Source organism: Trachymyrmex cornetzi, unplaced genomic scaffold, assembly GCF_001594075.2.
Source record: "Trachymyrmex cornetzi isolate Tcor2-1 unplaced genomic scaffold, Tcor1.1 scaffold99, whole genome shotgun sequence".
Classification (NCBI taxonomy): domain Eukaryota; kingdom Metazoa; phylum Arthropoda; class Insecta; order Hymenoptera; family Formicidae; genus Trachymyrmex; species Trachymyrmex cornetzi.
The window spans coordinates 2,854,331-2,876,268 of record NW_017300343.1 but is presented as its reverse complement, the minus strand read 5'-3'; the positions used below and the strand labels follow the sequence as shown (position 1 = coordinate 2,876,268).

Sequence of the window (21,938 nt, the reverse complement as noted above, 5' to 3'; positions counted from 1 at the left end):
ATCGAGAGAACGTTATTGTTAAACAAACGAATCTACGTAGTATCTGAAAACTCGATTGCAATCCCGTATTTCGGATTCGACAAGAAGCAACGCAACGCGACTCGCGCGGATCTAATCGACGAACTCGCGCGACTTGATTTACCGTAATATTCAAACGATAAGATTGCTCTGGATATGAGTTTTTCACACTTTGGAGAAGAACAGACGGATACTCCGAACGTAGGGCGGGAGAAGGATATGTCGATGACAGAGTGCAGATGGTGCAGCTGAGCCTGATCTCGGCCGCGTGTTTACATCGCGAAGTTATCGCGGAGCGGTTATCGACGGGACGGTCGCGAGTGGTCGCGAGTCGCGATAGCGGCCATTTGCATTCGTGGTGTCGGTGACGGATCGCGGTCCGAATGGAGAGCGTACCGTCTCGATCGCGGATATAACGTACTCGGCGACCTGCGTGATCCCCGTCGTTCGTGGAAATGGCGAGGTCGGGTAGTGACGTCTCAAAGACTGTGTGCGCGAATACGATTCAGGAGAACGAGAGGAGGCTGCGTGAGGCGCGAATTAAGAATCAGGTATTGCGCCTCAAGGGCTCCTCCCCCCCTCCCCTCTGTGTGTACTCCGTCTGTACCGTTTTCTCCGTCTGCTTCTGTCTTATTTACATTATTCCACGCCACTCATTACATTTTTAATATCGTCGCTGGAAATAAGAAAGGCTGAAATAAGAAACTGTCATTTTTCATATTGATGCTTCCATATTTTCCTTTTTTTCAGGGAAAAGGTCGAATCAGGCACGACCTGAACAAACTATTTAGCAAGCTCAATCAAGCTGTAGAAGCGAGCTCGCTGAAATCTGTAGACAAATCGAGTCCATCGTACAACAAAAATGTAAGTATCATTTTTCCTACTTATTTTTACATCATGAGTGATGGGGTGCGTATAGCGATACAGTTTCGTGCGTTTCTTAAGGTTTCGAGATGCTGGTATGGCCCAGTTTTGGGATTTCCATCTGGATCCTGGTGGGGCATACGCATGGACTGTTCCAGGGATAAGATGCATGAGCCTTTCAATGTTGACATACATGAGGGACCGTTTGGCGTTATCTCTGTATGTACCTCGCATACCAATGTGAATGAGGATGTGGATCTTGGTGATTATCTAACGCTCACTGGCCAGGTGTATCACAAGGAACAACCCAGTGTGGATCCATTCATTTGGAACTATACAAATCAAATACCATTGAGATTAATAAGAAGTTACAATCTGCAAGATAACATCGCGCCTAACACTGGGTACAGGTACGATGGACTCTACATAGTCATAAGTTGTTGGATTGGCATGGCTTCGGATGGAACCAAGTACAACAAGTTTGCGTTGATGCGTCTCGCGAATCAAGAGTCGCCCAGCTGGAGCAGCAAAGGCTCGGAAGAACCGTCTTCTGTGCGACATTGTATCCCATTGTCGAAGTCAAACCATCTAAACACGTATGACTTAAGAAAATGCTCGAATAATATCGGTGTTACCTGCCGAAAGCGAAAACTTAGTTATGGAGACAGTCGCGAAAGTCTCCCGGTCATTAAAACGATACCGTCGGTTGACACCAGCAGACGGTCCGCGCCCGAGAGTTCCATTGTCACACGTCATGTTTTTAAGAAATTACCGAGCAACATGGAAAGCGCGATATCAACTTCTGTACCTGATCAAAAGACGTTGCTGTGCCTTGGTTCGTCGGCTACTAAAACTCATAGTACAAATATCTCGATACGCATGGGTCTGTACGAGTCGTCGCATAATTCGCAGGACGCGAAAAAGAGCGTCTCGACGATGTTGCAGAAGCCTTCCAAGCCGATCGACATTACTATTCGTACGGCATTGGATATGGAGGGTAGTCGCTTGACACCCAAGGAGGATACCAAGCCTATCGAGAAACCAAGTGTGGACAAGGCGCGAGTGAATTCTCGGCCGAGTGAAAACTTATCCTATAACGGGCATGTCGTAGCCGATAACACAAATGCTTCTCCGTTGAACAAACGTAGAGAAAATTTGTCGTCGATAGTCGTAAACTCATCAGAACATTCTTATTGCATATCGTCGTCATTAGATAGTTCCAAGAATAGTGCAATTACTTCGATCGAGCATAAGGAACAACTTCAAAATGCTCAATGCCGGGATGTACAAAACTTGAATACCGATAATGAACCGACACAGAAATCGAATTCCAGGAATGAATCACCGAGGAATTCGGTTGCGACATACGAAAGAATCTCCGAAAGCCACGACGCTTCGGAGATACACAGTGAATCTTTCTGCGCGCAAAACATCAAATCCTTAGACTCTTTGACGCCGGATAAAATCTTAAACTTGATCAATAAAGAAATACATCATCCTATGTCCAAGTTATTGATCGGAAATGTGATAGGGCTGACGACCGAAGAATGCGCGATGTGGAATGTGTCGAAAAGAGAAACCACTCCCGAGACCAAGAGTAAGAAGCACGTGCCGACGAATATAAATCTTAGGAAGAAGCGGAAAGAAACAGACAATATAAAGGAAAACGTTGCGTGTTTGGACAATAGAAGATACTGTAAATATTCCAAATCCGAAAGATTATTTTGGAAAGTAACCAAGCAAGCGGATGGAGAAAAATTCGACAACTTGCTACCCGGTGTGGATCGCCAATCCTGTAACGACGCGGATCAGAAACGTAATAATAACGTTAGGAGGAGCGATCGAAATTGCATGTCGAAGAAGAACAATAAGTACTTATCGCCGTTTCGTGTAAAGAGTTCGCTTCAGACTATCGCGCAACACACTCGCAGTTCGTACGACATAAAAACCCGTCTAAGGACTGACAAGAAAGCAGTATTGGTAAAGCCGAAGTTTCCTGACTCGTCGATCAAGAAAACCAAGTACAAGAAACGAGATAGGGAAATTGCCAACTTGTCGATAGACGCTAATTTCGGTCCCATAACGCGTGGACCCAGAAACAGGAGATTACGATGCAAAAACAATGCATACTCAAACTATTGCAATACCTTCAATACCGTAATATATTCGTCCAAGAAGCGATACAAGTCTAGTTTTAAACGGAAGAGCAAATTGACCAAAATTAATCGTGTCGGAGAGAGACAAACAAAAAATAAGTACAGAATGACCAATACCGTGCATGCAAATAGCAAGAATATTAACAGTTCAATTGAGAAGCAAAAAACTCTTAGAAGTAATCTTAGTAACGATAATAATGAAAATCACCATAATCATAATAATAACAACGTCAACAACAAGAAGAAAGAGAATGAAACCATAACAGCTGATCACGTTGTCACCAAGACTTCCTTCGACAGGAGCCTTCGAAACAAGCTGACACGGACAATTCCTTTGTCACATCGTACTGCTCAATCGCGTTTACACTGCTTTCGCAAAAAACAGGAGAAACCTAGCACGATGGACGCGACGACGCAGTGCAGACTCATCTCTGATAATCCGGAAGTTTATGTTATTGGACAGTTAAACGATCAAAGAGCTATCTTGAAAATGAAGTGGGATAAATTGGAGAAACTGAAGGAATCCGTGTTGGACGTGTGCGATCAAGGATCCCAGGTTCAGACATTGCGAATCTGCGCTGCTTCTACTCTTACAGAGGATAACACGAGTCGCAAAAGCGACGAGGAATACGCGGACTCCCTACAAGATAGAGCGTCGGCTTTTGTACCAGTGAATGCATTCGACAGCGATTTACGGATCGCGCGGCTCAGATCGATCGGCTTCAAACCCATAATTAATCCACAATCTCCGCTGGCTGCCCACGACTTGGAGATCATACAGAATGCGTTTGTAACTACGAGCAAAGTGACGAAGCGTGACGTCGCTGAGGAGTATCACAAGTACGCGAATAACGAGGATACCAATGCGGTCGTTTATATGGATGACGAATTACAGTATCAAGATATCGAAGAAGAGGAAGAAGACGATGAGAAACAATTAACTGCAGGCACGTCGCTAAAGTCAACATTAAGAGGAGTACAATTAAAAACCGGTAACATACTTCCGGAAACATTACCCTCGCGCGAAAACTTGGAATCCCCTTGGCATGGCTGGAAGAAGATCGTGACGAATAATCAATCATATTGGATTGGCTGGTAGTCGATGATAGATACGTAGGATATTGGTAAATTCAAATAAGGGTGCTTTTCGCTATTGCGATCAGAAAAATGAACCGTTTTATCCAAACGTGTACAATATTATATCTTTATTTTTTTGCCAAAAAGTAAAGGCTGTTAATAACATTCTAAATTATTCTTCTAACAGTAATAATACGGTATTCGAGTTGATTAACATATTTTTAAGAAAAGAAAGCATCGACAGATTGTGTAATTAAAATTCTTATATATACATATAAATTATTCTATATATATATATATATAATATATATATGTATATTTTCTATATATGAGGTATTATTAACAGATGTTTTAATTGTAAATAAATAATGTTCTATTCATGTAGTTGTGTCTTATCTTTATTACGAGATGTAATAGGACAATAAAATTTGTTTACAGATTTACACGTTCACTTCGTTCTTAAATGGCGACGAAAGATTTCGGCACACTGTGCTGTCATATAAAATAGATCTTTATTAACTTGGCTCGTCTCTTATGCTTTTAAAAAAAATATGAGGATTATACACAGTTGTACACATAAGACACCGAATACCAAATGTTTATATCTGACACGACGCTCATCGATCGTCCTTTCCTCGCGCATATAATATTGTTATATATATCTTTTTGTTTTTTTCTTTTATATCGAAAGGCTTCCGTCGAGAAGGAAAACTCGCTTCAACTTCTCCGCATTTTCAGATCTAATCTACCTCGGTGATATATACACGTATATTTCGTAAGAAACCAAGGAAAGAATGATTTTGCAAAAGGACGCAAATATTCCTGTGGCTCGCGAGGCTTCCCAAATAAGCACGAATGCGAAATTGTAAAAGTCAAAGTTCGCTAAATGCAAACGCGTAAATAAAAACAGATACAAAAGTGTAAACAAGTGTCGATGCTTACGTACGAACAGTACTCTGAGAAAGTGCGATGTCGCGCGTGAAATTAAGTACTATACAATTACTTTTTTCTTATCTATTACGAAGAGCAAGCATTATCGTGCACTTAATACTTCTTGCAGTGTCGTAGTAGAGCCACGGGTGTACGAATAACACTGCCTCAAACATGTCAGCATAGTAAAATAAATATCTTCTATACTATTTCTTTACTCGTATGTTATAACGTAATACATATATTAACATGGATGTAACATTATGGAACTATTACAGTGAAACGCAATGCGCTCTTACGCTCTGCGCAATGTCCCTTTTTCCCTTTCTATATAAGGTCTGCAAGAACGAATTAAATTCGCTTCATGCGAATTCCTTAAAACATCGTTTTTCTCTTGCATTCCATCCCTCCTTCGAAAGCAGATTTCTAGAAATTCATGGAAGTTTCGCGTTGTAATATTTGTCGATACGATTCTCGAGCGTAAATCACATTTCCCCGAACCACGTCCGTGTGCCTTATTGAAATTCATCGTCGCTGCTCAGTAACATTGTTTTCTCATTATAATTTTGCGAAATCGTTGCGACACGCTGGTGAGAGGTGTTTCGCCTTTGAGGTGGTGGTACCGGCATGTTTTGCGGATCATCCGGATCGAAGCTGGATACTCGCATACCACGTTGTCCTTTTGGGCCCCCTAATTGTTACATCATTGTTACACATTACAGTAAGCAAACACACCAGTTACGCGTGTCCGTTGGCCAATAAATGCGCCAAAATTGACCAATCGGTTCTTTTATATTAATTTTCTTTAAATATTAATTCAGCGCCTTTATAGTAATTTCACAATCGTGAAATTATATGACTGAATACACCAACGTTGTACCAATCCTCTCCAAAATGTCACATTTACATCTCGAACATTCTTGCTCTGGAACTGCGTTCACAAAATCAAAGCTCGAAACCGATTCTGGCAAATTCAATTTCTTACATTATACAAAGAGAATCGTTTATTTAAAAGGCCTATTAAATTCCTGTCGAAATTTGTCCCCCGGTATCTAAACTCGGTGTAATTTTGGTAATTTCGAACTCTGCACGAAAACCGTTGATAACGCATATCGAGTTGCACAAGAGGCTTGATCAGAGCAACAAAGTTCGAATTCTTACGTATACACATGATACAAAGGTGCAAAGAAAAATATATATTAATGCGATAATATCGCGATACGAACGATTCATGCAAATTATTATTAATATAAAAAAATAATCGCAAGCAGCTAGGATTGTGATAATTTTACCATTGTCAATGTATGCTATACCTTTGGGAAAAAGGATAAAATGATGTGCTTTACATGCTCGGCCGTTTCATACCGTATATTCGCATGCTACATGGTACCATGTGATAGGAATATAAAAATAAAAGCAATAAAATTAAGTTGAATTATATATTAAAAAAAAAAAACAAAAAAAAAACATTACACTAATGCTTAGGATCCGGTCCACTTGATGCTACAAAAGCTTTGAAAACTTTTTCTGATTGGTCAATCGGATGCTTCAAAGCGTTTATAGTGTTAAGTAAACTGTACCCCTAATCATCTTTTACATTCATTATAGAGCAACACTATAGAAGTACGCTATTTTCTCCCTCTCCCCGTTTTTCTTTTTTTCTCTTTTCTAAATGCTCCTCTTATGTTAAGTGCTTAACTTCTATTTTACAGCAGAGTTTGTTAATCGCAAAATAGATGATCTTATATGCATATAATACGTATATATCGATGGTATATTAAGTACAACCCTTATTCTGTAATTTCAGCGTAGAATTCATTTTCGAGAAATTGACCCTTTGTGGACAGATACCGATCTCTAAGGCATTGTATAATTCCGTAAGCAAAGTATAGTGCTGTATGAAGTATCTTTCTTTTCGATCTTCATTTAAAGTCGCGCATAAAGCTCGATGTCCAATTTCTTGAAATTAAAAAAGTGATGCCTCACTGTCATATCTTTTCGTACGGCAAGTTGGTACTAACGTCTGAAAAACATCAAACAAAAGTGCCTTCAAAGTAATTGTCTGAATTGTCTAATAAACCGGCACACATTAAGGAAATTTTATATAATTAATCTTTTATACAAGTAAAATAATAAATATTATTAGAGGACTATCTTTGAAAGCAGATTCTATACTATCCGTGAATTTCGCATTTGCTTGAAACTTGCGTGAACTTTGCTATATATATATACATATGTGAGTGGATATTAATGTAATAATATCGGTGCCTGCATTGATCAGCAGTGAAGTGTCAGAAAGAGTACAAGTAAATTATATACAAAAGCGCCAAAGCCTGTAACTGAAGCGTTTGCAATCTTGAATAAAACGTGTATCTTGTGTAACTATTATTGGCATTATTGGCATTACATGTCAGATAATCTTGCTCTATAATTAGAACATTCAGTATCATCGCCTTATTTTAACATGACATTTTCTTATGAATGCATGAGAAAAAAAAATAACTGTATGTGAGACAATACATACAAAAACTTAAATAAACGACATAAATTTTATATCACACTATCATGCTGTATGAAGATTTATAAACATATCGATAATAAAAATAAATAAAAATGTACATATATAGTAGTAAATAATTATATAGCAATACTTAAAAGAAATTAGCACAAAAACAATTATAGCACAAAAAATAACACATACCTGCGCTATATTGAGTATACTGCTGATATTGTGGATGGAAATTATGGATGGCATCGGTCATAATGTCTTTTGGATTCATCGTTTCCTACAAAATATTATTGTCGAATAGAGTACTAAATTAACGGGAAAAAAAAGAATATATTTCTGTAAAAATCAGGAATATTGTAAACGTACTTTTAAACTGCTACTAATACTTTGCATCGTCACGCTTCTACCCCTGGAGTCGGTAACACATCCAGCTGCGTATACTTGATACGGGAACGCGTAACGTAAAGCTATAGCAGCGAATAACATCTCGATACAAATGAGGAAATTTTGGTAACCGGCGGAGACTGTGCCAGCACTCGTTGATTGACCCAGACTGTTTATAACGGGTGAAATGACATTTGCTTTCTCCAAGATTGCTAGCAGTACTCCTGCATAAAAAAAAGTATTTGTTGCAATTGTTATCAATTACCTAACGCACGCACTTACAAATACTTAATTTCAGATGTTACCTTGCCAGAATGACAAAAAGATGACGCTCTTGACTGTACAAAATTTGAGCACAGGCTCAAACGGCGTCAGCAGGTCTCTCGTAGCAAAGTAGAACAAAAACAGCCCATAAAGTGCAAGCGATACACTGATGTTGTAAATTATCGTGATGTAAATGTAGCCACCGTCGGGTGACCAATCTCCGTCTCTGTAATGGCCGAAGGCTTGCAGAAATATGATGACAAACGCCATCACTGGTTTCACCAAGCAGAACTGTAAAGTGGCTTGCTTGCAGAATCTTAGAAATCCGATAGTGTAAGTTTTTCCAACCAGGCAACAGGTGCCATACAGGCAACTGGAGCGTATCGGCTTGCCCCTGATTTCGGACATGATGTTGCCCTCGCCGCCTAGGTACTCGTAGCATAGTGACAGGAAATTATATATAACAAATGCCTCGTAACAGTCCCGCACCGTGAAGAAGTAAACATAGTAGCTCTCGCTATTGAAGAACAACAGCGAGATCCAGGAGTAGATGGCGTAAATGGGCACGATAAACAAAATTCGCACTATCCATCTCTGCTCCGTGGGATTCGTGTACCACCTCAGATGCTGATAGATCTACAAATAATGAGAAAAGAGAAAGGTGACTGCATCGCAAATCAAGCGTCTTAAGCCTAATGTACAATGCGTTCTATGCTTCCTGTTTCTTGCTTCTTATCATTTTCTAGAAAAAGATGAAGAATAAGTTAAACTGAGTTAATCTACGTTGATATAACAACAGGTATAAGCCTCCAGTTCCACCAATATAAGATTAACTTTAATCTCGGTCTAAATTTTATTGCTTATCTTTTTCTATTTCTTAGAAAATAATAAAAAATTCTAAGAATTAAAAGATGAAAAATAAACTGAACCGAGATGACAGTTAATCTTACATGGAACCAGGCCTTAATTCTGTTTCTTCATCTTCTGTCACCCGAGATAAGAGTTGATGAACTTCGGAAGAGACAAGAAACGTGATTGTTGATAAAACTAGTTGCAAAGAAGGAAAACGGCAAGAGGTCAAAATCAAGAAACAGGAAGCAGATTAAGGGTAAAAAGGATAGAGATTAGGCTTTGTATTCTATTGAGTTTCATTACCTGTTGGCAAGTGAAGAAAAGCGCAACAGCCATAAACACCCCGGCGATGGCCCAGGCTGCGCGGGTCTGCAGGAAGATCGGCGTCCCCTCCTTGGGGAGATGCACCGCCAAGTCGCTGACATCGGTGGTCGTTGACATCTTGTCAAGCGGATTCACGTACGTGGCGTGCGTCCCTGCAGTGACCCCGACACCATTCATACGTCAACCTGCTGGTGGTACAATTGCGCGCAAGTACAGAGGATTATTTCCGTGACGAAGGACGACGAGATGTGACGTGTTTCCGCGTCGCCATCCGTCACGACGTTCGACGAGCAGGAATCATCGCGATCGCGTAATTTCACGAGGACGCTCATGGAGGAGGGGAGGGGAGGGGTGAGGGAAGGGAGGAGGGAGGAAGGAGGGGGTATGGGGAGGAAGAGGACAAAGAGGAAGGAGAGAAAGAAAGCGTGTGCGACTCGCGCGAACGCGAGACGACACTCGCGCGTAAATCGATATACACGTACGTGCGTAAACGGAAGATCGCGAGTCTCTGGGGCTTTTAAACGGAAAACACAGGCGCGGCTAAGAGGGAGAGGAAAAAAAAATCCCCCGAGGGAGTTTCTACGTCACTCGTCGCGTTGACACGCAATCGTAAATCGTAAACATAAAGCTCGTTCTCACGTAACGCTGGTATTTGCGAATTCAGCGGAACCGTGTCGATTTGTATCGCGTATCGAGGTGTATCGAGGTGATTCGCGCAACAATCCGTGTCGGATCGCGCTGACGCAAGTCTCGCGGATTCTTTTCTCTCTCCCTCTCACTCCTTCTCTTTCGCTCGCTCTCTTTCAGCAACGTACCCGTGCCCCCATTCGCCAAGTCCTCTCCAGATTTTGCAGCATACGCACACTCGACGATACCCTCTCTCCGCTAACTGTCCCGTTTACGTCGCCTCTTTCGGCTCCTTTCGGCGCTTTCGACACGGGGACGATTCCAGGCAGCTGCCAGTTGTCTTTATTATCAATAAACCGCGCGTCTCGAACGAACCACGCTCGGATGCTCCGCCAGCTCCGCGAGAGCTACACCTCGACTACCTGAAGTCGACCGCGATCTCAACTGGCGACCAACACCACGATACGACGACGCGAGGTTCAGCGACGTGCGGTACGCGTACGGTACACGCACGCACACACCCACACACACACACACACACACACAAACACACCGTATATAAACGCACTACGTGGAAAATTGATTGCCCCTCCGGAACTCTCGGCGTTTACGGCTTCTATCGGCTTCTACTACTCGCACTCGCGCACTCTCGCGCTTGACATTCCTCGTCCACGGGCTATCGTCCGCCTCCGGCCCCCCTCTCGAAGCGTCGAACGCGTGATGACCAAGTCCACAAGGGACGAGAGCGGATCACGGATGAATCGTTTTCCCTTTCGCGAGATTCTCCGCGCGCGCGAGAAACGCGAGAACGTTTACGACGATCGCGAACGACGCGAACCTGTTTTCACCGAACGAACGAACCCTTCGCCGCCACCGCCGCCGCCGTCGTCGCTGATCCCGCGAACGGTTTCACTCCCACCACGCGTGCGTGTACCGATTATGTGTGTCCGCTGCCCCCGCACCCCCCCGCATCCCCCGTCCCATTCGGGAAGCTGGGAAATCGTTTCCGCGCAAGGCGGCGCGAGATTCCCGTTTCTCTCTCTTTGTCTCTCTCATCTGCACTTTCTGCGTTTAAATCGAGACATGATTGCGACTGTAAAAGGAAAAAATATGTTTCTTCGAATGAAGAAGCGTATAGAGCGCGATTAAAAGTAGATCTCCGGGTATCACTGCTGCAAAAAAAATATCAATAGTCCGGTTAAATCGAAGTCTTGTTTTCGAGATCAATTAATTTTACGCTATCCCGTCAAAATGTGAATAATTATATTAGTAAAAGATAATAAAAAAGCCCATCAGAAAGCCTAAAAGAAAGTGTTTTCTATGCATCCGAACAGCTGATGTAGGCTCTGATAGGCTTTTTTATTATTTTTTACTGATAGATTCTTTCGAGCCTCATTTTATATATTTGTTAATTATATTAGATTTTAAAAATAAATTATTATTATATTTTTATCTTTATGTTCATTATACATTCTCCTCCATCCCTTCAAAATAAAATCCCGTTTAATTGAGTTTGAAAATATTTGCAAGTCACATTAAATATATATATATAAATATTTACTCAATATTATAATAAGTGTAGTAGAACAGATGTAAAATGTACACAACAGTTACATTGTTGTAAGAAATTATAATATCCTGATATAATATTATGTACTGTTATACCTAGTTGGTATTTATCTGAATAGCGGTTTGACTGTCTCTGTATAATTTTAGAAAGTAGGAATTTAATTTTTCAACGGTTTTTCAATTCCGTTGTTGGGAATTAAATTCGAAAAGAATTAATTAAAATAAATAAAGAAGCAAAGAAAGTCTCGAAAATTTTCTCATGTGAAATTTCTCGATGTAAAAAACATTCGTCGTACTTTATTGAAGGATCGATGAGCCATGGAACGTTTTGAATCGCTGTTGTTTAAGAAAACAAGTCGATATCGCTCTTGACAGTCTCTTGTTTCCAATTCCACGTCCTTGCCCTTGTCCTACAACTGAAAGCTTTATAACGCCTGCGCGTTCTATTCATGGCGATTTCAACAAAAAATTTACGCACGATCGAACACGCGACCGTGAGAGATTCTCGTGAAAGGTGCTTCGATCTCTCCCAGCGTCTTGTCTTGTCTTGAGAAGAGATATCGGCATCACTGATCTCATCAGTTACCGAACCGAAGGTCGAAGCGTGAGATCTCCAGGTCTTCGACTTAACTCGTTGATCTGAAGGTCCAAGATGAACAGAAAAGTCTGTTTTCAACTTGCCTTATTGCATTTTCTCTCTCTTATTTGTACAAAACGAGATGTAGTAATCATTCGCATTTTAAATAGTAAGCGAAAAGAATGATGTGAAAAAAAAGTGTAGAGAGCGTGCATGTGAAAATGCTCGATCTCGAGTTTGACGTCGCAATGCCGTCGACGGAGAAAGAAAACGAAAAAGAGGTTGAGAGAGAGAGAAAAAGTTGCACTATGCAGGTGTGTAGTTACAGAGAAAAGAAGAAAAGATGAAAAGTACAGAAAGTTCACCTCACTCAGTTCAGCTACAGAAAACAAAACAATAGACAGTCGCATCGATGTCTCGGAGATTTTATGCGCCATCTAGATCCACTTTTCACCCATTGAAACTTCATAACAAAATCCACTTCAATAAAATATTTCAGAAATATATTTCGTAAATATATTTGTGGAACATTTTAAAATATTGCATTCAAATATTTCACAAAAACATTTTAGAAGTAATATTGTTCAAAAATATTGTAAAAAAAATATTTCTAAAACTCTGCATATTTACATTTCAGATATATTTTAAAAAATTTCTAAAACATTTATAATAAAATCGTGTAACATTTTGGAAATATATTCCTGAAATATTTTATGGAATCAGAGCTTCCGTCGATAAATCAGATTCCTGGTTGTGAAATAGCGCGACGAACCCAAATCGGAAGCTCGCATTCTCCGCTGATTCCATCCCCCGCTGCACGACACACAGCTGTAGCTGCTAGCACTGTGTTTTGTATTTTGCTAGTGGAACGAAAATGTCAGAATTACGAAGGCAATTCTCGCGATCGCGTAATGTCGGTGACAAGTGACGCACCGGCGCTTCTCGCGACACGCTATCTTTACAGAACGATGTCAAGCGGATAAATTATGCCACGAAAGGAGAACACGTGAGTCTTAAAAATTTTTCGATTCTCTAACCTGTCACAGCTACCTTGTTATTCACGGTCTGTCCGATTTAAGTTTCTCTAAAGTTTCTTCTCTCATTTTAAAAACGTGGTGATGATTACGCGAGGAAACGTTTCAGCTCATCTGTTCTATGATACTTTCCAGCAAGCGGCACAGTGTAACACAGTGATCGTTTCATCTTTTGTTTAACATTGGCAAACAACAAGAATGTAATGATTCACTTTGCGTTACACTGGCTGCGTTCCGTTATTCACCGCAAGTACTGAAAATCTATAGTATACATAGCGTGAACTATACGTTTTTAGTACTTGCAGTGAATAATGAAACATAGTCATTATGGGTGCTTTTCATTTGATGACACAAATCAACACAAGTATCGTTCAATCTTTGTTACTCTCCGAATGTCAACAAGGATAGAACAACGCTTGTATTGATTTGTCGACTTGTATCATTAAATGGAAAGTACCCTATGTCATCTGTGTCTTTTTATTTTCTCTCTACCTGCAAATCTCGTTACAGCAAAGCAAAAACATGGGAGCGAGATCGAAGAAAACGTATGAACGCGTACTTCAAGACATTGGCGGATCTTTTGCCACCGCATCAGGAAGGTCGCAAACGCAACAAGGTCGACATCCTGATCCATGCCTCAAAGTACATAAAAGACCTCCATAGTCGTACCGACGACTTATTCTCCACTCACGCTTCCGAGGCACACAGTATGAATTTTAAGATCCATACAATATATATTAGGAAAAGAAAATTTCAGTTTTTAAATCTATCCAGTAGCTATGTATTGTTTTGATTGTCCAGAAGAAGAATTGGCACGTTTGAAGAAACTGGTAATACAGCTGACGTCTCGCACTCAGTTATTATCCACTCTTCTCAAGGAGGCAGGAATTTCTGTACCAGCTGAACCAGCTCTTGAAAAAATATCTCCCTTAAAATGGTCGAACAAAATTAACGTCGACGACGTAGACAAGTATTTTGATAAGATCGAAGAGAGTAAGTGCATTACATGTTGATGCAAAGTTAAAATTAAAAATGTTAAAGTTTTCTAATTATCTGGTCATTCTTGCAGAGAAAACTTTAGAAAAGAAAAAGAAGGAGAAATCCACGGAGAATAAAGTGCCTTCTAAGAAAAAATCTGCAACATCGTCGGCTCCGAAAAAGTTGTCCGAAGAAGCTGCCGTCGCTAAGAAAGTTTGTAATTTGATAGAAAATCAAGAAAATCGAGTAAACTGTGCCAATAGCAAAAACTATAATTCCGATAGTACAAGTAGCCTACCTGAAACTGGATCGAAGGAAGCGGAGCGTTGTCAAAATGGTATAAACAAGTATAAAATTACTGTTATTTAATCAAATAATATACTTAAAGTCTTTATCTTAGTAAGCATTTTCATCATTCTCATGTTTTAATTTAGATTCTGCTAATGAAGCGACTGCGACAGGAACAACCACTAAGAAAAAGAAGACCGGTAAAATAATTAATACATTTTCTCTATTAATATATCGTTTTTTATATTATTTTTTATATTTATGTATATATTTAACATTATTAATGTAAATCTGTTTTCAGAGGACAAAAAAGTCGAATCTCAAAAGCCATTGAAGAAGAAACGCAAACGCAAGGATGAAAAAAATTCGACATTGCCATCTGTGGCCAATACCGTCACCAATTTAACTCCTAATGCTCTCATTTTATCCGGTGGAAAACTGATGCCCCTCGTAACGCCGATGACGTCAAATATCATCGTGAATACGCAGCAGACATCGACGAACCCGATAATTCTCGGTAACACCCAACAGAGTCAGATGATTGTGATGCAACCTTTGGCAAATCGTGTCCAGAATTCCGTCGTCTCTATATGCAATCACGCTCTAATTAACACTGTGCAGAAAGTCACTTTGAACACCGTACCAAATATTCGTGCGAATATGGTTGTCGATTCTCACAATTGGGCGTCTAATGTAAAGAATATAATAAATGCCACGAAGATCGGCGGGCACAAGGGTATCTTGCCGAAAGGCAAAGAAATCACAAAAACAACTATGGCTTACAAAGTGCCTATTCCAGCGATACACAAGGAGAAAATGGAGAAGCCTAAGGATAGCGCGAACAAGAAAGAATTAGAAGTGAAATCAAAGGGTAACAAAAATAACTCCAAGAGTCACAAAAGCGTCCAGAGTACGCCAGAAACACCCGAGGAGTTAAATATCGAAAAGAAATCACCGAAAGAATCTGCTAAGACTCAAGAGGATGCAACTCCGCGAAAAGGTACGCCTAAACGTGGCTTATCTGAATGTGATTCCGCGGATGAACCTGATGACAAGAAGCGGAAAGACACAAACGGCGAAGCGAAATCTGCCCAACCAGTTGTTTCGAAAGCAACAGATTTCACCGCCACTTGCAAATCTATCGTAGGTTTGAAGCACGTTATAGAGAAAATAGGGGAGGACATCTCAGAAGAGCATCCTACTGTCAGCAACGAGAAGGAATCTGCCACTGCGAAATCAAGTACAGTTACTCAAGCAGTAAACGAGAATCAAGAAGAAACATCTACGACAAGCAAATTAATAGATATCGTAGACACAAATTGCTTTGATATGAACAAAAAAACAACCGAAGATGTCGCACCGCAGACTGTTCCCTCGGACAAATTATCCAGTAAGTCGCCTGAGACAGATACATCTGATCGACCATCCAATGATTTTAACATGTCGAGAGAAAGCATAACGGAAAAAAATAGCGAAAATGTAGATCATTTGAATGCGAAATCGACCTTGACAGATGTTGAAGTGGCGGAGAAAGCTGTCGGTTCGGATGGACCGAAGAAAACGTGCAATCTGGGCACGCATTTTGATAGTCTTCTACGTGTAGCGACGGCTAAGGAGCAACAGCGGGTTAATGACGCGATGACTGGCGCGGAAAGCAACAAGATCATTTTAAATTTGGACACAAACACTACAACAACGATGAAATCCGACGCAAACATTGTCGATGTTACGACATCAGTATCGACATCGTCGTCATCGTTATCGTCGTCGGTATCGTCACCATTAACAGCCAACATAGTCAACGACGAAGCTAAATTGACAAAGACTTCGAAGGACGAAATATCGAAATCATTGCCATACACCACTGACAATACATTCGTACCGATCAGCAACAGAACGGACGGGCTACACTCAGACTTGTCTAATGACATATTTGCCTCTCTGCACGTTCCCTCCAATTCGCATAATCCGGAATCGATATCACCCACGGCAGCGTTCCTGATGGCTTTCCCGCTGGTGTCGTCCTTGAACGGCAAGACCGAGGTTCTGGAAGAGGAGATGAAAGATGACTTTAAATATCATAGTCAGACTCCGCCAATGCTGTTACAGATTGGCACCATGGAGCCGAACAGCTTCAAGATTAAGACTTCTTCGCCATCGCACGCGATTGCGGAGAAGCGACTAAAAACGTCCTGCGAGGAGAAGCAAATTGCATCCGCGAATGTAAATGCAAACACCGATGTAATCGTTCCTGTGGAGTGTACGACGACAAAGTCTTTGCCGAAGGTTGTGAACGAAGAAACGTTGCGGGAACCATACAAGATAGTTCAGACCGTCCTGACACCAAGCTTAGAGAAATCTGTGATGACTACCAATGCGTTTCCTTCTCATACCTCAGTCAATTTCTCTACTGTGGACTCCTCGTGTATCGTAGGTAATTCTCAAAGTTTGGCGGCGAATCAAGGTCGTCCGAGTCAATTGAGAACGACGAGCACATTGAGCAATGTCAACGTAATTGCGTCTCAATCGTCAGTAAACATCCAAGCGTCAGTAAACACCCCATCTACTAATAATAAAAGCAATATCACGGATTGTACATCGACGCAAGTGGCGACGAGCCGCAATCCCGACATAGTGTATTCCGGAGCTCAAGACTTCTTACCTAGTTACTCAACAATAGTGGGCAATGGTCTTGGCACAATGCAACATACGTCCAACTCGTCTATGTTCAAAAATGCTATCGCGACGACGCAAGAATCGAATCCTACAGTCGGTCCGCGCGTTGATAACAATGGTTCTCAAAATCTGTTGAGCACTCGGCTTGAAAACACGACTGTGACCACAAACTCCTCGACCACAGCTTTGCGATCCTTGCAAACGGACTATTCGACTCAAACAAAAGATAAGGGCTCGCAGAGTTCATCACACGTAATTTATCCGTCGCACAACAAGGACACACTAATCGATTCTACTGGTATCGTTTCCGATCACCGTGTCGATTACGCTAATCAGATGGATCGAAGTCTTCCAGTGACGTCCCAGAGCATGCAGAACTACTCTTTGCCAACCAAAGATTCCTCCCTTCCGATTCTGTCTTCTCAAGACATGCAACATATGTACAGCCAGACCAAGGACAGTCATGTTCTCTTAGATTTGAATGGTTCTCAGCAGACGTTTAATGTTCAGAAAAAACAGGAACATATTATCGCGAGCTCTCACAATGATTACGTCGGGAATCAAACGAAAGTAATGCAGAAGGACTCCATATCATATACAAGTGGGGATAACGAGACCACAAACGCTCCGTCGCGAAATCAAGAATACGTCACGAAGCCTGCGAATTCTTCGGAGAACACTTTCCAACGAAACTATTCCAAACTAAACAAAAGCACGGACACATTGAACAGTTCGAATCAAGAGGCGAAATTGAATAATGTGCTCGGCTCTAAAGCTCAAGAACAACAACACAATCACATGCGCGATTCGGTCTACGTTCCAGCAAAGAAGCTGGATGTAGATCCGTTCGTTCAATCATATCAGTACGACGTTAAGGAAGCGATGAGTAATCCTAGTGAGCGAACGAACGTTCTGAATACAAATACCGACGGCACACACAGCAATTACGTTTCATATCCTAGTAAGGATGACAAGAAGACGCACGTCGCTGTTTCAACTATCCCCATGGCCAACAATAACAATAAGCCAGCAGCAGTGCAACAGGGTGCTGTTGCACGATACTCGCAACAGACCTCATCGTTCATCACTACATCTAACTACGAACAAAGTACGATGACAGAGAATCACACCAAGTCCACGACCACTGTCGCTCATAATTCATCCAATTTTAGTATCCTCTCGTGGACGACGTTCTCACCGGTCAATGGTGGTAGCAATAACAATTTGGTACACTACGATCAAGGGCAGCCACATTCGAACGATAATAATGAAGCAAAGACCATCTGCGAAAATTACAGCTATGTACCATTGCACAAGGACAATTCGAATTTTTCTAATCAAGTGTTGATTGGCGATAATTATCCGAATAATTCAACCATGTCAACCGGGATCGACAAATCGCGACAAGGAAAGATCGAGTCGCAAAAACAATCTTTCGTCGATCCTTCGAAGACTAGAAATGATCCGTCGAAACAGAATCGAATGCAAAATCAACAGACTGGCAATGATTACAAGTTTCCCGATGGTGGTAAGAGCAAGAACAAGTATAACATGGATTCAGACTACATGCAGAACGAATTCAGCTCTGCCATGGAACAACAGCAGCATTCCGAGCAACATGGACAGAAGAATCATCAAAACCTGTCATCCAAGGAAAAGACGATGTACACGTACGAACCACAGATTAACTTCGACCTGGCGGAAAGTAATGTGCAGATGAAATATCCGATCGAGGCTTACACCGGCGTGAATTTCAAATACGCGGAGAAAACGACGCAACAGCCAAGTCAGCACAAGTATCAGGTTCTCACTCAAGGACAGATTTCTCTGCACGATAGCGGTAGTTACAGCAGTGATGTGAAACACAGCCAGCAGCAACAGCAACCACAACAATCTCACAGTAGCAATAACAACGGTAACAATAATAAGTCCAAGAGTAATCAACATCAGCAACATGCAATCAAGGCGCCGGTTAATTGGATGATGTCACCGGAGGTCAAGCACAACGCTAATATTACCGATATTATTCTACCACCGATCGGCAAAGAGCTGGAGTTCTGCCCAAACAATCTATTTACGCAAACACCCACATACAATCAGGGCACTCCGAATCAGTTCTACAACAATTATGATGTTTCTGCTGCTCACAGCTTCCCAAATCTACCGGTTCTGCAAAGCGATTCGAAGAGGCCCGCGGAAACCTTCTATTCCGAGGAGCAGCCGTTTCCGTGGTCTCCGACGAAAAACAGCGTTCACAATAGCGTCGAGCATGCGATCGGCCAGTCATCGGTCAAGTGTATCGATCAACATATTGTACCGTCGAGTTTGCAGAGTCTGGTAGGTGATCTCGATCTTAGCGCTAATCTGGAGAAACAGAATTTCCTGTTCGGCGCTGCAACGTCATCGTCTAGAATCTCTGCAGAGCAGAGCAAGGACGCATCCATAAAGGAGAAAGAAGCGAATAACGTGTCGGGACGGGATCTACATGCGATACTAAACACTCAGAATGCACAGCATCCAGCTTCCACCTTCCTATCTGTGAGTCAATTAGTAGAACATGAAAAAGCAGAGAAGAGCCATCAGCAGCAGAATCATCAACAGCATCAGCATCATCAACACCACCATCCGCATCAGCATCAGCATTCGCAACAACATCAGCAACAGCAACAACAGCAGGCTAGGAAACACCAGAGGAAGAGCAACGCAAGTCCCAGAACAACTAGCAAGCGGCAAATGGACATTCGCAAGTCTACGACGACCAACGATAACAACAATCTGCATCAGCGACACGAGGAACAAAAATCATCTGGGCACGTGTTCACGGAACAGGGATACCAGCAATCGCAGCAGCAGCAGCAGCAACCACAGCAAAAATATCAACAGAATAACGTCCATTGGAGAAGCAGAAACTGCAAAAGCAACTACACAGCGGAGGCGTTGATTGGCACTAGCATTCATGATACTAGCGGTCATCAAGATAAGCACGCATCAATCAAGTTCACAACCAATTATCCTCAGAATAAATTCCAAAGTGGTTTGTCCGCGGATGCTACGGTGATGCCTATAAATTACTTTTCTAGCGCGCCACCACCGGATGACGGCACTGCGGCCGGTTACGGTCAATCGGTGGTCAATCAGAACTTCAACACGTACACGTACTCGTCCAATTCTGCCAACTCTATCTATCCTACTAGCAATTTCATCACCAGCATCTCAAACACGCCCAACAGCTACATGACCATGCCGCTGCATGAGAATGCCGCCGATTACGTACAGGAAGCCAACTTTTTGTTGCCAAACGTGGGCGGAACGAGCAGCTCGTCGAGCGCTAGCACTGCTAACACGTCCAGCGCGAACACGACTTCCACTACGACTGGGAATGCCAACGGGAACGGGAAGAATCATCAACATTACGGAAAGCATCCCAACTGCGACAAACGTTCGTACTCCACTGCCGCGAAAAAGGGCAAGCGAAAAGCTCTCGAGAGCGGTCCTATGCAAAACCTGGAGTTTCCATTGTCTGGCATCAACTCTCCGCTGGAGGACTATCATCACTCGACAACGTTCCTGGCACCGCCACCTCCTCCACCTCCACCACCACCGCCACCACACGCCAATCGTCTTTACCAGAATCATCCGCAAACGAACGTCTATGCTAAAACTGTCAATGGTCTTCCACCGCCCCCGCCGTCGGCCATGGCAAGTACTCAGGGTGTCACAACCGTGGGAGCGGCCAGTTTCTCTATGAACTCTAATATGGTCCGTGGAGGAATCGTCTCGAGCAATCCGATGGCCATGCCGCATCATCCATCGGGAACCAGTCTCACCAATTTCAATCTAAGCACGATATTTCCTGAAATAAATGACAAGGTATCTGATCACGTTCTACAATAAATATTGTAGATAGAGTTTGTTCGATTTTCGTATATTAACATAGAACTTTGTTGTCTTTCAGGTCGCCGGATACAAATCCTCGAACGGTATACCACCTGGCCTATCGCAGACGTCCAATCAGTCTGCGACTTATGCGCAACGAAGTAATTATCCGTCGAACTCTCTGTGCCACTTGCCACAGGTGTGTTTATAAACCGTCTACGTAGTACCAAATCCAATTACATGAGCCTAGGAATAGCGTGTATATATGTTGTTTACAGGTTTCGGAAGGCACGCAATTCATTAATAGCGTACCACCGCTTCCCGTACCTCCTGCTCCTCCTCCTGCTACCCCATCTCTTTCACACGGAGTAATCCATTATAAAAATCTATGAAGACGTTTCATAGTTTGTGATACAATCGATCATCGCTTGTATATATGTAAATATCATGTATCATTCATTAAATTAAAAAACGTTGATACAAAAGATGTTTGATTTATGTTGGTGCGTTGATTAAATGTCGAATTATATAAAACAATGGTCTGTTAAGTTATACGAGCTTAGTAATGACTTTATTTCATTGTATTAAAAAGAATCGTACATCGAATTGAGTTTTTAAATAAAATTCCTTTTATTCCACATCATCATTCACATTCTGGCACATAATTCACATCGGTGACTCTTTAATTGTTGAATTAACAAAGTTATTAAGGTAAACGTCCCAATGACCGAACACGTACCTATGTTCGGACACTTACACATAATTTATTGCCTATTATTAATCCCAAAGGCTCTTTTTATTACAATATTATAATTTACATTTTTATTACAATATTATAAGTTACATTTAAAAATTACAATTAAATTATAATATTGAATTTAAAAACATTTGAGATTAATAATATTAATAAATTTTGTGTAAAAGTGTCCGGACAT

The 21,938-nt window shown here is 41.6% G+C and overlaps 3 protein-coding genes across 6 annotated transcripts; 2 read left to right on the top strand and 1 right to left on the bottom strand.

Moving 5' to 3' along the window:
* The first annotated feature begins 197 nt into the window (after nucleotides 1–197).
* LOC108770250 (putative uncharacterized protein DDB_G0282133) lies at nucleotides 198–4,349 on the top strand. The gene is made up of 3 exons (XM_018521740.1): nucleotides 198–569; nucleotides 769–882; nucleotides 964–4,349. Exons 1-3 carry the CDS (start codon nucleotides 474–476, stop codon nucleotides 4,135–4,137), a joined length of 3,384 nt encoding a protein of 1,127 aa, XP_018377242.1. The 5' UTR covers nucleotides 198–473; the 3' UTR covers nucleotides 4,138–4,349.
* A 148-nt stretch (nucleotides 4,350–4,497) lies between these two features.
* Tmep (Transmembrane endosomal protein) lies at nucleotides 4,498–10,565 on the bottom strand. 4 transcript variants are annotated; one of them, XM_018521704.1, is made up of 6 exons: nucleotides 10,194–10,565; nucleotides 9,358–9,566; nucleotides 8,244–8,838; nucleotides 7,921–8,162; nucleotides 7,747–7,831; nucleotides 4,498–5,736 (listed from the first exon to the last, which is right to left on the bottom strand). In XM_018521704.1, exons 2-6 carry the CDS (start codon nucleotides 9,553–9,555, stop codon nucleotides 5,561–5,563), a joined length of 1,296 nt encoding a protein of 431 aa, XP_018377206.1. In that variant the 5' UTR covers nucleotides 9,556–9,566; nucleotides 10,194–10,565; the 3' UTR covers nucleotides 4,498–5,560. The 4 variants fall into 4 exon arrangements, with proteins under 4 accessions (XP_018377206.1, XP_018377207.1, XP_018377208.1 ...); XM_018521705.1 differs by having other exon boundaries at nucleotides 9,358–9,563; XM_018521706.1 differs by having other exon boundaries at nucleotides 9,358–9,530.
* A 2,399-nt stretch (nucleotides 10,566–12,964) lies between these two features.
* LOC108770210 (uncharacterized) lies at nucleotides 12,965–21,540 on the top strand. Its single transcript, XM_018521674.1, has 8 exons — nucleotides 12,965–13,157; nucleotides 13,696–13,892; nucleotides 13,987–14,178; nucleotides 14,255–14,500; nucleotides 14,598–14,651; nucleotides 14,753–20,997; nucleotides 21,083–21,202; nucleotides 21,282–21,540. Exons 1-8 carry the CDS (start codon nucleotides 13,138–13,140, stop codon nucleotides 21,393–21,395), a joined length of 7,188 nt encoding a protein of 2,395 aa, XP_018377176.1. The 5' UTR covers nucleotides 12,965–13,137; the 3' UTR covers nucleotides 21,396–21,540.
* The last annotated feature ends 398 nt before the right edge of the window (nucleotides 21,541–21,938 follow it).